This window comes from Nematolebias whitei, chromosome 11, assembly GCF_014905685.2.
Source record: "Nematolebias whitei isolate Nwh7 chromosome 11, NemWhi1, whole genome shotgun sequence".
Lineage (NCBI taxonomy): Eukaryota > Metazoa > Chordata > Actinopteri > Cyprinodontiformes > Rivulidae > Nematolebias > Nematolebias whitei.
This window is the reverse complement of record NC_056508.1, coordinates 26668576-26680928: the sequence shown is the minus strand read 5'-3', so window position 1 is coordinate 26680928 and position 12353 is coordinate 26668576. Positions and strand designations below refer to the sequence as shown.

At 38.9% G+C, this 12353-nt stretch overlaps 1 protein-coding gene across 1 annotated transcript in view; it reads left to right on the top strand.

Annotated features, from left to right (window-relative positions):
* Positions 1–12353, top strand: part of samd10b (sterile alpha motif domain containing 10b) — a 90713-nt gene that overhangs the window by 74021 nt on the left and 4339 nt on the right. The window contains exon 4 of the mRNA XM_037684079.1: positions 8138–8278. Within this exon, the coding sequence (XP_037540007.1) occupies positions 8138–8278 (141 nt within the window). The remainder of the gene's footprint in view (positions 1–8137; positions 8279–12353) is intronic.

The following is a 12353-nucleotide window of genomic DNA, read 5'->3' as shown; positions in this document are numbered from 1 at the left end:
CAATAACTATTTTAGAGAGCACAGCACAACAAGCAGTTTGACCCCAAACATCTCTCCTTGTGTGAATAGAGCATGCTCCGCTTCTCTCGAGCATCAACCCCTCCTCCACCCTCATCGACCCAAACCTGATTTTTACATTACAAGCCATGGATAGTAGGTCTGCTTGGCTTTGAACTGGGCAGCTGTCCAGATTGTTGGGCATCCCTCACTTGACGGTTCTGAGCACGACTCTTCTTTGCTGAATTCACTGTCCTCACCGTTGTCCTCCACATGTGAAACCCCCAGGCTCCTCCTCGGGCTGTTCATGGCGGCTGGCTGTGGGCTCCTGCCCAGGTATGACAGCCATAGTTCGGCACTCACCCCCGCCACTTGCGCCTGCTCCAGTAGTATCTCCACTGCCTTCATGTGCTTCAATTCTCGATTGTTTAGTTTGTACAATGAGAAGACTTTTTTTTTTTTTTTTATGAAATTGAATTGGACTGTCTTTTCGACTTATTGATCGTTGTTATTTTGACAAATTGGTGCCATTGTTTTGGTACGTAACGTGATTACCCATCTAACATTTCTCTCATATTTTTAATAAATAATCAGAATTTTACTAATGACCCACTTGAACTGTAAAACTGATGTGCACTTTAGCTGTGCTGTTTAATTACATTATTGTGTTTTTAATTAAATTGCCCATAACTGTTCTTTTAGGGGCGGAAATTTTTTAAGGGTAGAGGCATAAATGCTACTTGAAGGGGCAGCTCGTATGTGATATTAAGAAGTCGGAAGTGCTGTGTTTAAAATTTGTGTTTATGTAATTATTGTCAGATTACATATCCAATACAGTTTTTTATTCATTCAAAGCAGTCACATTTGTTCATAACTTTATTATTAGTAAGCCTGAGAGTTACCAGATCCAAGCAAATAGTTACCGCAACACACCCTGTCAAAATAAGAGCGTTCCCAGATCCTGTTCCGGCAGGATCTGGTTCAAATTGAGCCCTGCTTGTAATTCCTCCAGTGGTCTCCAGCGTCTTGGTGGTCTCTCTCGTTATTCTCCTTGCACAGTCACTCAGTTTGTGAGGACAACCTGCTATACACATATCCCGTATTCCTTCAATGTCTTGATGCTGGATGTAACAGAACTCTGGGGATGTTTAGGGTCTTGGAAATTCATTTGTTTCCCTCTCCTAACGTATACTTTTCAATCATCTTTTCTCTTTGTTGAATTGTGGACATCACTGTAAAGGGGGCTGAAGATGTATGCACTCACGTTTATGACATTGCATATTTTTATTTAATTGATATTACTCTGTAGAAGCTTGATTTCACTGGACATTAAAATAAGTGTTTTCAATGAATGCACATTTTTATTGATAATTACCGATTTATGACGGAAATTTAAAAAAAAAAAAACATCCAAGGGGGTGAACATGTTTTATAGACACCGTATAAGCTCAAATAATATATTTACGTACACAAGTTTTCAGAAATTAAAGAGGTTAGTTTTTATTTAAAACACGAGCTGATGAGCTTATATCAGAGGATTAAATTACAGAGTTTCTTACAAGAAAGTCTTTACCTTCCTGTCTTTTGGATTGCTTTCCAGACTGCTTTAAGAGTCATCATTGTCCTAGCCAAGGTAGAATTGCTGCCCCTTTGCCAACAGACATCATTAATAAGCTATTTATTTTGAAGGCAAATTGAAAAAAAGTGATCTTCACTGCAAAAAGCTCTTGTTTTTTTGTGTGTCTCTTTTCTCCCTTTGACAGCACACTTTCCCTATCTTCAGGCAATTATTAGAAGCTGCATTAGGTCTGTCTGAGGGGAATTGATCTGAGCTCCATTCATCTGCTGTGTCTCATTTGTTCACACACACACATTCACACAGCAAGGGCAGAGACGGGCTTTCTAGGACACACTCGTGCAGCTGTAGGCAAAAACATGCGAAAGGGGCTTTTGTGGAGACGAGTTGGAGATGTTTACCGGTGCACACAGAAAGAAACGAGTGATGTTGTGTAGGAGGGATACTGGAAATATAAAGTAAACCAAAATAAGGCTGTTTTGTCCAGGAAGATGGGCTGTTTGCTTATGGTACTGCATGTGCACCTAGGCTCCTAAAGAGAAGCAAATAATCAGCATTTAAACAGCCTGAGCAGACAAAGGCATAACCACACCGATCATTCAGCTATGATGAAAGCTAATTTGTCTGTCAGGGAGTGGAGCCACAACCCATTAGAGGTAACTATTGTCTGGATTAACAACGCATTTACCTTGTCTAGATCCAGTGAAAGCATCATATAATATCTACAAAAACTGGGACATTAAAAAAAGTTAGATATTGTTGCGTTTTGAAATAGTGTTTTTGTTTTTAGTTTGTGTGCTTCTTTAGTCAAATTTAACTATTTTCACTCAAAAATAATCCTTAAACTGTATAAAAAAAAAGCTGACCATATTATTGCCATTTTATTCCCCCTGCTAATACTTACAGCATGTAAATAAGTGTACAGTACATGTTGCAGAGAATCAGCTACTACCACACCAAACTTTAGCTCAATGTCTGTAAAACTGATTGCATCATTGCCATTTTTGTGTTGGCTAATGTTGATTAGCTGTGGTGGCCATTTTCAGTTGCAACAGTTATAGATGGATATTTTTATGTTATGTAGTTTATTTGTCATATACAGGTTAACACAAGGTCAGCAGTGCAATGAAATGTTCAGCATGAGAAGAACTGTTTCGACTCACTAAAAAAACAACACTACTGGCAAGTTCGGGTTTTGGATTCAAATAAGCCAGACACAGGAGTACAGAAGAACAGGTTTTATTTATTTGGCTGCTGGATGGAGGAGTTAGGATCAGCAGTGTTAACAGGTCCTCACAGGCTGGAGGGAGAGAGTCACCTGTCAGTGTGGCAGCGATGCTGTCACTGGCAGAGCAGCTGCAGTACGTGGCTCATGGGGAGGCAAGTCCAAGAGCAAGATCCAGAAAACGAAATAGGGGTCATACATGGGGATACAGAGAGCAGAAACAAGAGCCAAGTCATAATCTGTAATCGTAATTGTGGAGGGAACACAGAGTGTTTTACCGTGGTCAGAATGAGCAGATAATCTAAAAGGGTCAGGCAAGGCAAGGAAACCGTGGTACAGGCGTTATGTTGAGACAAGGCGAGGCCAGCAAGGCTGTGGCAAGAAACTATGGATGGCTTGATATCAGGGACCAGGAAAGGTATAATAATTTGGCCTTGGTGGATTGTGATCATGAAGCTTATAAAGGCAAGAGAACAGGTGAGACTGATTAGCGCTGATTACTGTGGAGGAGCAAGGGAGGTGTGGCATGGAGTGACAGGAGCAGGTTAGAGCAGAGAGATGGGTGACAGGTAAAAAAAAGATGAGGAACAGAAATTTTGGCAAGAGGGGCAGAAACTAGGCATGTCACGAAATGGCAGAGATGTGAGCAAATGGGAGGGCAGTGGTGGGTGCTGATCATGACAACAGCAAACAAACAAGAAATACTAAAGCATGCAATAAGGGTACAAAGTAAAGCACCAAAAAGTGAAAAAGTAATTATAATATTTGCAAGGTCCAAAAGAAATATAGTAAACACCAACATGGTAGAATATAATGGTGCAAGTAGGATGAATTTGTATGAATATTTCACAGGTATGCGTAAATGTACATGATATATATTGCACATAACAACATATTACAGGTTGTGTGACAGGTTATTGCACAGGTAGTGAGTAACACTGGGATTAATTCAGTCTTCATTTATACAGGTTGGTCTCATAAAAACGGGAACTCATTTACAAGAGAGACCTGTTAATAGACTTATGATGTAATGATGATATTCAATGACAACTTTCTGAGAGTTTCATTTCAAATGTATTCAGTGGTTCATGAGATATTTTGCTAACAGACAACCATCATTTTAAGCAAAGATCTCCTCTCAGCTGCAGCCACACTAAATTTGAGCTCAGTATGACACACCGACTGATTTATAGTAATTTTTAAGGTCAGTTAGCTGTAGTGGCCATCCTCAGTCCTCAAACATTTATCAGTTGTAGGTTTACGTCCAATGATTATTTATGGCAGGTTTTAATACAATCTGTTCAGTGAGTCACAATATATATTTGCTTACAGGCAGAAAAACACACACAGAAATGCAAAAACACTGTTGTTCATTTTTGTATTTTTGCGGAGGGCAATACAAATCAAGTAAGCTTTGAATAAAAATGTTGGGTTGAACCATAAGAGTGCACACAATAGTCCCAGAGCACTTTACTTTAAACCCATTATTCATGAAATATAACTATTTATGTCTTTGTTGAGTTTTTATTATTAATTTATTTATTTAATAGACTCAAAGATCAAACAAGCAAATTGTTTCATTTTCCTTTCCTTGCTTTCTCTGTTTCATTCCTTTTTTATTTATTTATTGTATCTCTGCTGCTGCACTCAGACCCAGACTAGCTGCTCAGGTTAGACATGAGACCAATAAACAGACTTAATCATGTGTGAGAGAGCGAGAGTCAGACATAAATAAAAAAAGACACTGCTAGTTATTTATAAGAAGTAGATGCATAAAACTGGCAAGAATTCTCACCGACAAAATATGCCTAAAACGCAGATCAAAGAAAGCCCAGCTCTTCTGACAGACATGGAGAGGAGGTTCTCATATTCAGATCAAGGAAACTGGAATGAAAAGACTGATTTGGACAGGGAGCTGCGTGAGTAATGAGTCTAATTATGTTTTGGGTGTCGTACAGAGCTGCTGCAGGTATGATGGATTCCTAATGTTTCTGCTCCACTGAAGGACACAGCAGCTCTCCCAGCCTTAATATCCATCTGCAGCTCCGTGCACACAGGTTTTTCATACTGTCCCAGTGTTTGTGTGAGTGCAGCTTAAAGGCAGTTTCCTGTGGGTAATGGTATGGTAAATGTGTGTGTCCTGAGGGTTAATTGCCAAATTCTGTAGTAAAATGTTGCAATGGAAAACAAGCGCTGACTAACGGGCATGCTGCTGGGCTCAGCGGGACAGAAACTCCTGAAGCATTTCTGTGTTTATAAAAATTATAATTTATTATTATTATTTTTTTAATAGCTTGATTATAAATGACTGCATGCTACAATAATAAATGTCAAATAAACACATATGCAAACAATATGCAGATTGATGGCAAACCAAAATATAATTTTCTTGTGTGTCTGAAGCCTGAACAGATTTAGTATCACTTAAAATTAGGTGGAGGAGGTCTATCTGAGCGCAGCTGTCTGTTTTAAATGCATTATTTAAGCTACACATATTTAGCCTACCGATATGTTAACAGTATGCAACGTTACTTCTAATTGAATACTGTAAAATAATTTGAGGCAACACTTAAAGGGGTAATTCAGATCCATGGAGGTTTTGTAGAATAGATATGAACAATTAACATCTTAAATCTTAAATCTTAAATCTTAATTTATAAACCTTTACAAAGCATTTATTTTCACATTTCTTGTTTATTTTAAAATAAACATACTGTAACAGAATTCCTGCTGGATGTGCCCCAGTGCTACAGCTAGCTGCTGCAACATCTATGCGAGCTTGTACATAACCATGGATTTCCATATAAATAACTGCAATGTGAAACTGGTGGCTGTGAAAATGTTTATGAAATTGATTTTTGCATGAACTGCTATGAAAGATTGAGATCAGAGTTTTCAAGAAGGCAGCAATCCAAAACCAGTCTCTGAATTTCCCCTTTTTTAATTTCACAAGTTGCAGATAAACAAGTAATAAACTAACAACATTCTATTTTATTCATAGAGGTCTTTTGAGAGTCTCTAAAATAAGTTTACAAAGTGTTTAGTCAGAATCTTTAATGTCATTAAAGTGCAACAAAATGATATGAAGTTTTACTAAGTGGAAAGAAAGCAATAGATCTGACAAGACGTTGTTTTTCTGTGCACAAAGATAAAAAAAAATAGAAATTTTTAGATATCCAATCAATTCATTAGGTATTGTGGTTCAGTTTCTCATTGTTATAAATATCTAATTAGACAATCATATGGCAGCAACTCAATGCCTTCAGACGTCAAAATCGGAATCAACTTTATTGTCATTGCACAGTTAAGCACAGCAAAAATAAATTTCCGTGCAGACGTCCAAGGACAACAAGGGTAGACGGAGGTGCACGGGGGCTGCAGCTTTGTTGTGAAGCGCTGCCCTTATCGTTTAGATAAGAAAAGGGAAGAGAAACACGAGGAAAGAAGGTATAAAGGAATGGTCTCTCACACTGTGTCCTTGACACAGGACACAGTGTAACGTAGTAGCAAAAAAACTACCTCAGCACACAAAATAAAGCAACATAGATAGACATATGACATTTTGTTGTGTGTGTGTAAGGGGTGGGGGGGGGTAACGACAAAGGGGGTGAGATTGTCCGTGAACACTGCCAGAAAGTTTTATAGTCCTGATAAGATGGCACAGTGTATCAGCCGGCTCAGCTCTGATAAGGGTCCACAGATGTTCTTGGGGGTGTTGGCAGGAGTAGAGCTTCATGATTTACATATCCTCCACGAGCAATTTCAGATAAGTTGGCCTATCCAAGGCCAAGCAGGGAAGCCATATTCAGATAAACAACAATTGTTTTGGGGCAGGCCGACTCTACTGATTTCATGTCTGCTTTCATAGTTCTGCTGGTACACTCAGTGGTGAATCCAAACAGCCAAATTTGTGGTATTGTACCGGTCCATGTTTGTAGCCTTCTCCAAAGTCAATTCCTTCATGCCAGCGAGTTCCAGGCTCACAAAGCATCTGAGTCTGAGTGATTGAAGCACGGTACAATCCTTCACATGGGCAGGCTGCCTCACCATTGCCAAAAACTGGTGCCAACATCTTCCTAATTTGTCGATATCCCAGGTACACACCAATTAAAAAAAGCAGATAATCCTGCATGTCCTGTTTCCCTTCAGGACAGGAGGGTTCACCTGCACCCTGTTTCTTCAAAATTGTATCAATTGCGTTGAGAGACCAGCTGAGAGACATCTAAATGTGGTGAAGACAAAGTGCTGCAGTTCAAACCAGTTGTCAGAGCAAGGAAATAAGGATATAAAGGGTTTTTGGTTTATTTTTAGGGTTTAAAGAGAATAGTCCAGGAAAGAGAACACCTCCAGTGAGCGTGAGATGAGTGGTCAAAGAAAAGCCTTGTTAATGTGAGAGGAGAATGATCAATCTACTTTGAGATGACAGAAAGGGAACAGCAGCTCAAATAATCACTTGTTACAACCAGAATACCATCACTGAACTCACCACGCGCCTTACCTTGAAGCAGACGGGCAGCAGAAGACATCGGGCGGCCGCGGTCAGCAGAGCTCAATCCAATCCAGTCTTTGGGATAGTGGAACGGGATTCACATCATGGATAGGCAGCTCATAAATCTGCAACAACAGTGTGATGTCATCATGTCAATATGGACCAAAGGCTGAGGAATGTTTCCAACAACTTGTTGAACCTATGATGCAAATAATTAAACCAGGTCTAAAAGCAAAAGGGGTCGAACCCGGTACTACTGTAGCCACAATGAAGTATCCAGTGAGAGTATGTGTGTATTAAGATGTGTGTGCGTAAAAGCAAGTACGTATATTTTATTTTGATCTTAAAGTTGTCCAATTCCAAAAATCAAATACATTTACAGTATTAATATATTTATAAAATGAACCTATTATAGTAATAGAAAAGTAATATTTCTGTATAAAATCTTTAATTTTCCACATGTTCTGATTCTTGAACAGTATTTTATTTCATTCTCTCTTTGGCTGAGTTGAGATATTTAGTTGTTGTGCACAGCTCTGTTCCTTTTTATTGCTGTTCTTGGTGTCATCAGCTCCACAACTTTGGCTACTTCCAAGGTGCAACAAGAAGAAAAAAAAAGTCTGAGTTAAGTCTACAGCATCATGAAGACCACAAGCTGAAATGTCCTAGTCAATAATGTTTTTTCTTTTCATTACTTGAAATATTGCTGGAGTCTGTAACTATCAGGGTCATTATGTTGAACAGTTTAAGCCTTTGGCGGACAGAAAGCTTTACATTTGACTTTTTGATTGTCTGCTTAGCTTAATTTGCCCTGACGGAGATCTAACCAGTCCACTCATGTTTCTGGCAGGACGGGCATTGCTGCGTTTGAACGAAGAAAAGTTAGAGAGGATGGGAATCCTCCAGGACAGTCTGAGACAGGAGGTCCTCCAGCAGGTCCTCCAGCTGCAGGTCAGAGAAGAGGTTCGCAACTTGCAGCTCCTTAGCAGAGGTGAGTGGCCATGTTGCTTTGTGTTCCTGCCATCCTGCCTTTACCTTTGAGTGTTTGTGTGCGGGTGTGTGTGATTGCTTTGGGGGGAACGAGAGAACAGGAAAGTCAAACAAATAGAAGTCAAATTAGGACGAAGCAGCCTGAGATCACGCGTGCCTGCTGTGACATACGTGGAGTCAGACATCAAAGCTCAATTGTTGTGGTTTTACTGATAGAAGCTTTAGATTTGTTGCTCTGGCTCTGAGCGACAACTTCAATGACCTCTTTTGTTACTCCGCCATCGGTAAACTGCTTTGGCTCACACAGATTTGTTTCGTATGGCTTGCTTCCTGTAAATATGTGTCTTTTAGGCTGTGCTGAATCTTTTGTGTTTTCTTCGCATGTGTGTGGGTTTATGCATGAATGGCCATGAGCCTTCAAAGTAAAACAGTTTTCCCTTCTCTGTATTGCTTTGATCTTAGTTCCAGTTTTTCCAAGACCTTGTTTATGCTGCACCTTTCATCTATTACATACTTCCTGATTAAATTCAACATACAAAATATAAAAACTGTAAATACATATTTTAATATCTGCAACATGAAAAAGTCATATTTAATGATGGTATCTACTCTTTTTTTAAGCATAAGTTAGTGTTCAGAGGCAAATGCAAGGACACATTACTTTGGGGACTATAATTCCTGGCCTAAATTGAATTGCAGCAACATCTTAGGTGAGTACATGCCTGGAATGAGAAGAGCTCTGCAATATAAAGGACGACAACAAGCTTAAAGATTTAGTAGTTTAAAGTGGGCTTTTAATCAGTTATCTAAAGTTTTAGTGTGTTGAAAGAGCAGAAGGGTTTCAGACAGAATCACAAAATCGGTTTCTCTGAATGGTTCAGTCTGGATTGGACCAAGTTGTCTGGACTAAAGCAACAGTAAATTAAAATATCTAACATCCCTTAAAGGCTGGAGTTTCAAACTAAAAATGTCTTGGCTTAAAAGATGAAAGAGTGACAGCTGTTTTGGACTGATTTTTAAAAAAAATTAATTGTGATTTGTTGATCATTAATTGATTATTGTGATATAATTATATATATATATATATATATATATATTGTTTAATAACAATTCCACCATCTCACCTTAAATGCAACTAATGCTCTGTTTGTTTTTCTGCATAATCCAGTCCACTGCAGATTGCTTTGAGGAGAGTCCCTAATGCACTAGCCAAACATTTTGTTAAATGAGCAATTTAGGACTGCAGATGGCTGCAAATAACCCAGATCCATGGTAATATCAAAGATCAAGCACTTGTGACCGTCATGCATAATATTCATGCAAATACCCCTGTTGACAGAATAAACAAACAAGTGTGATATTTCCTATTAAAAAAAATGTTTTAATTTAAAAACATCTCTGATGGGTATGACATGATTCCATCTTCAGTTCATATAATCAGCAAATATGAGCAAAGTGAACAATTCTATACTCTATAAAAAAAGAAAATATCGTCTGTGCTTTACTCAAACATCTTGGTTGCGTTTTTTCCTGCATTAATTTAGCCTTTTTTTTTCCTACAAAAATTTCACTCCTACCCTTTCAGTTTAATTGAGTTGTCTCCGAACTTTTGAACACCGCACGGTAAAAGAAGCGCTTTTGTTGACCTTCAAATCAATCGAGCATGCTGAACTGAATTAAACCCAGAGGTGCGAAGCAACCAATAGGTAATGAGACAGAATTAAATTGCTGATTGGACACCTTCATTAACTGGGCAGAGCAAATGTAATTTCCCAGTTCGCGAGGCTTGGACTTTGAGCTTTAAGGGCAGGCTAATTGGGTGGCCTTGTATAACACCTGATTTTCACAGAGTTGGAGGAAATTGGGAGCCAGTAAAGTTTAGGACAAGGGACAGGAAAAAATGTTGATGCTTCAATTTTTTTAACAAAATGAGAATTTAGAGGTGAAAGGGGTGGTGATAATGCAGCAAATAAGGGCAAAGTGTGGGTCTTGGCTGAAAGTGTAAACAGTTTACTAATGAATGAAACCACCTTTAACTTTGTAACTGGGTATTACATGTAATGAAACTGACTACAAATGAAGGATGGGCATTCTAAGCAAAACACTCCTTGAATTTGTCTGTAATTATGAAATTTTCCTTGGAATTTCCACATCCTTTCTTCGTCACGCAGTCCCATTACTCCTATCCACCTGGTAACACACGGTTCACTGACTCCAAGTCCCACAGCTGAAAACCCTCTAATGAAACAGGTTTTGGGGTAGAAGGATTGAGCTGCTGCTAAATCTGCTAGCTGGGAATTTTTATATTTCATTTTCACCATTCCAGCGGATCAATGTGAACTGGACTGCATCTATGGCAGTAAAGTTGAGCTCGCCCATGGCTATAGTTTCCACTTTATGATCCTTTCAAAATAAACTACCATAGAAAAACATATGTTGGAAAGCTCAAAGTAGGTATTTATTTAGTTTTTTTTTCATTTTTTGGAATGAGAATTGGTGATAGGTGTTGTGTCAGAACAAAAACACCCCAATTGGAAAAGTACATTAGGAAACAACTTGGCTTGTCACTATAACTGCCAGTGATGAAAAACATAATTATTATAATAATACTGAAGACGTTGCATCAATTCTTCCAATTTTGCTCATTTTTTCCTAGACTTTGAATGTTCAAAAGTCACTGCTCATTCATAATTTTATTTTAGAATACTTTATGTGAACACTAATCAGGTATATTGTACTTATGCTACTTGTACTTGTACTTGTACTTATGCTTGTTCTTGTTCAGCGTCACAGGGATCTGGTGCCTCTTCATCAGCCAGTGGGTTCGATGGGGGGTACAACCTGGGCAGGTCGCCAGCCCATCAGACCCAAACCCTAACACACACTCACACACATAGGAAGATTTTGAATAACCATCCATCCATTATCTTTACCTGTTTATTCCATTTTGGGTCACGGGGGTCGCCGGTGCCCATGTCCAGCAATCACTGTGCGAGGGGCGGGGTACACCCTGGACGGGTCGCAAGTCCATCACAGGGACACATAGAGACAAACAAGACAAACAACCATTCACTTTCTCACTCACACCTAGGGACAATTTAGAGTTACCAATCAGCCTAACATGCATGTTTTTGGTCTGTGTAAGGAAACCGGACTACGTCAGTAAATCCACACCTGCATGGGGAGAACATGCAAACGCCACACCAGAAGCCCTCAGCTATGGGAACTTCTTTCTGCAAGACAACTGTGCTGCTCCACTGTGTACCCTGACTCAGGGATAATATAGCTTTATTTCACAAGTACAGCTTTTTACTGTGATAAAAATGTTTTATTTCAGTAAATTAACTTATTTTTCATACATTTCACTTGAGGTATTTAAAATAAAAATTGTTAGACATGTACAACATGAACATTTTTACAGCTGATTTAGGTTATTTGGTGAGTAGAGTCTCACAGAAATTAATGTAAGTATTTTAACTTTGTGAGACTAGATAGGAAGAAAGATTTTATTATGGGTAGCAGAAAAAAATCTATTTTAGTTGTTGACTCAGTGACGAATAGAGTAGAGAAGACAAGTCATGGTAAAATGGAAAGATAAAAGCAAGAAAAACAGGCAGACTCAAACAGAAGCTTGTGCACAGAAAGCCTTCGCACACAATTCTCCACACACCAACAACTTTTCTTCTCCCTGAACAATTCTTCTAATATGCTTAGAGTTCTGGAGTGATTAAGTGAAGCCGTCACACCACCTGTCGGGCCTGATACATCTCCAATAGGTTTACCAAAAATTGAATATTGATCTTGCACTAAATTTTTGAAGAGGATGAAAACACAGAGATGCAGCTGAAACCTCGTGTGAGTTTGTGTCTGATTGGAGCCGTGACAGAAGTACAAGGCTTTCACATTATTCACATCAGGGGGGAAAAGTATGAAACGCTTTTGATGGTGATTCCTACACTTTCACAAACAAGTAACAGAGTAACAGCAGCTCAATCTGCAGTTCTTTTTGACAAATGGATAGTATGGATGGTATACACACACACACACACACACACACACACACACACACACACAGA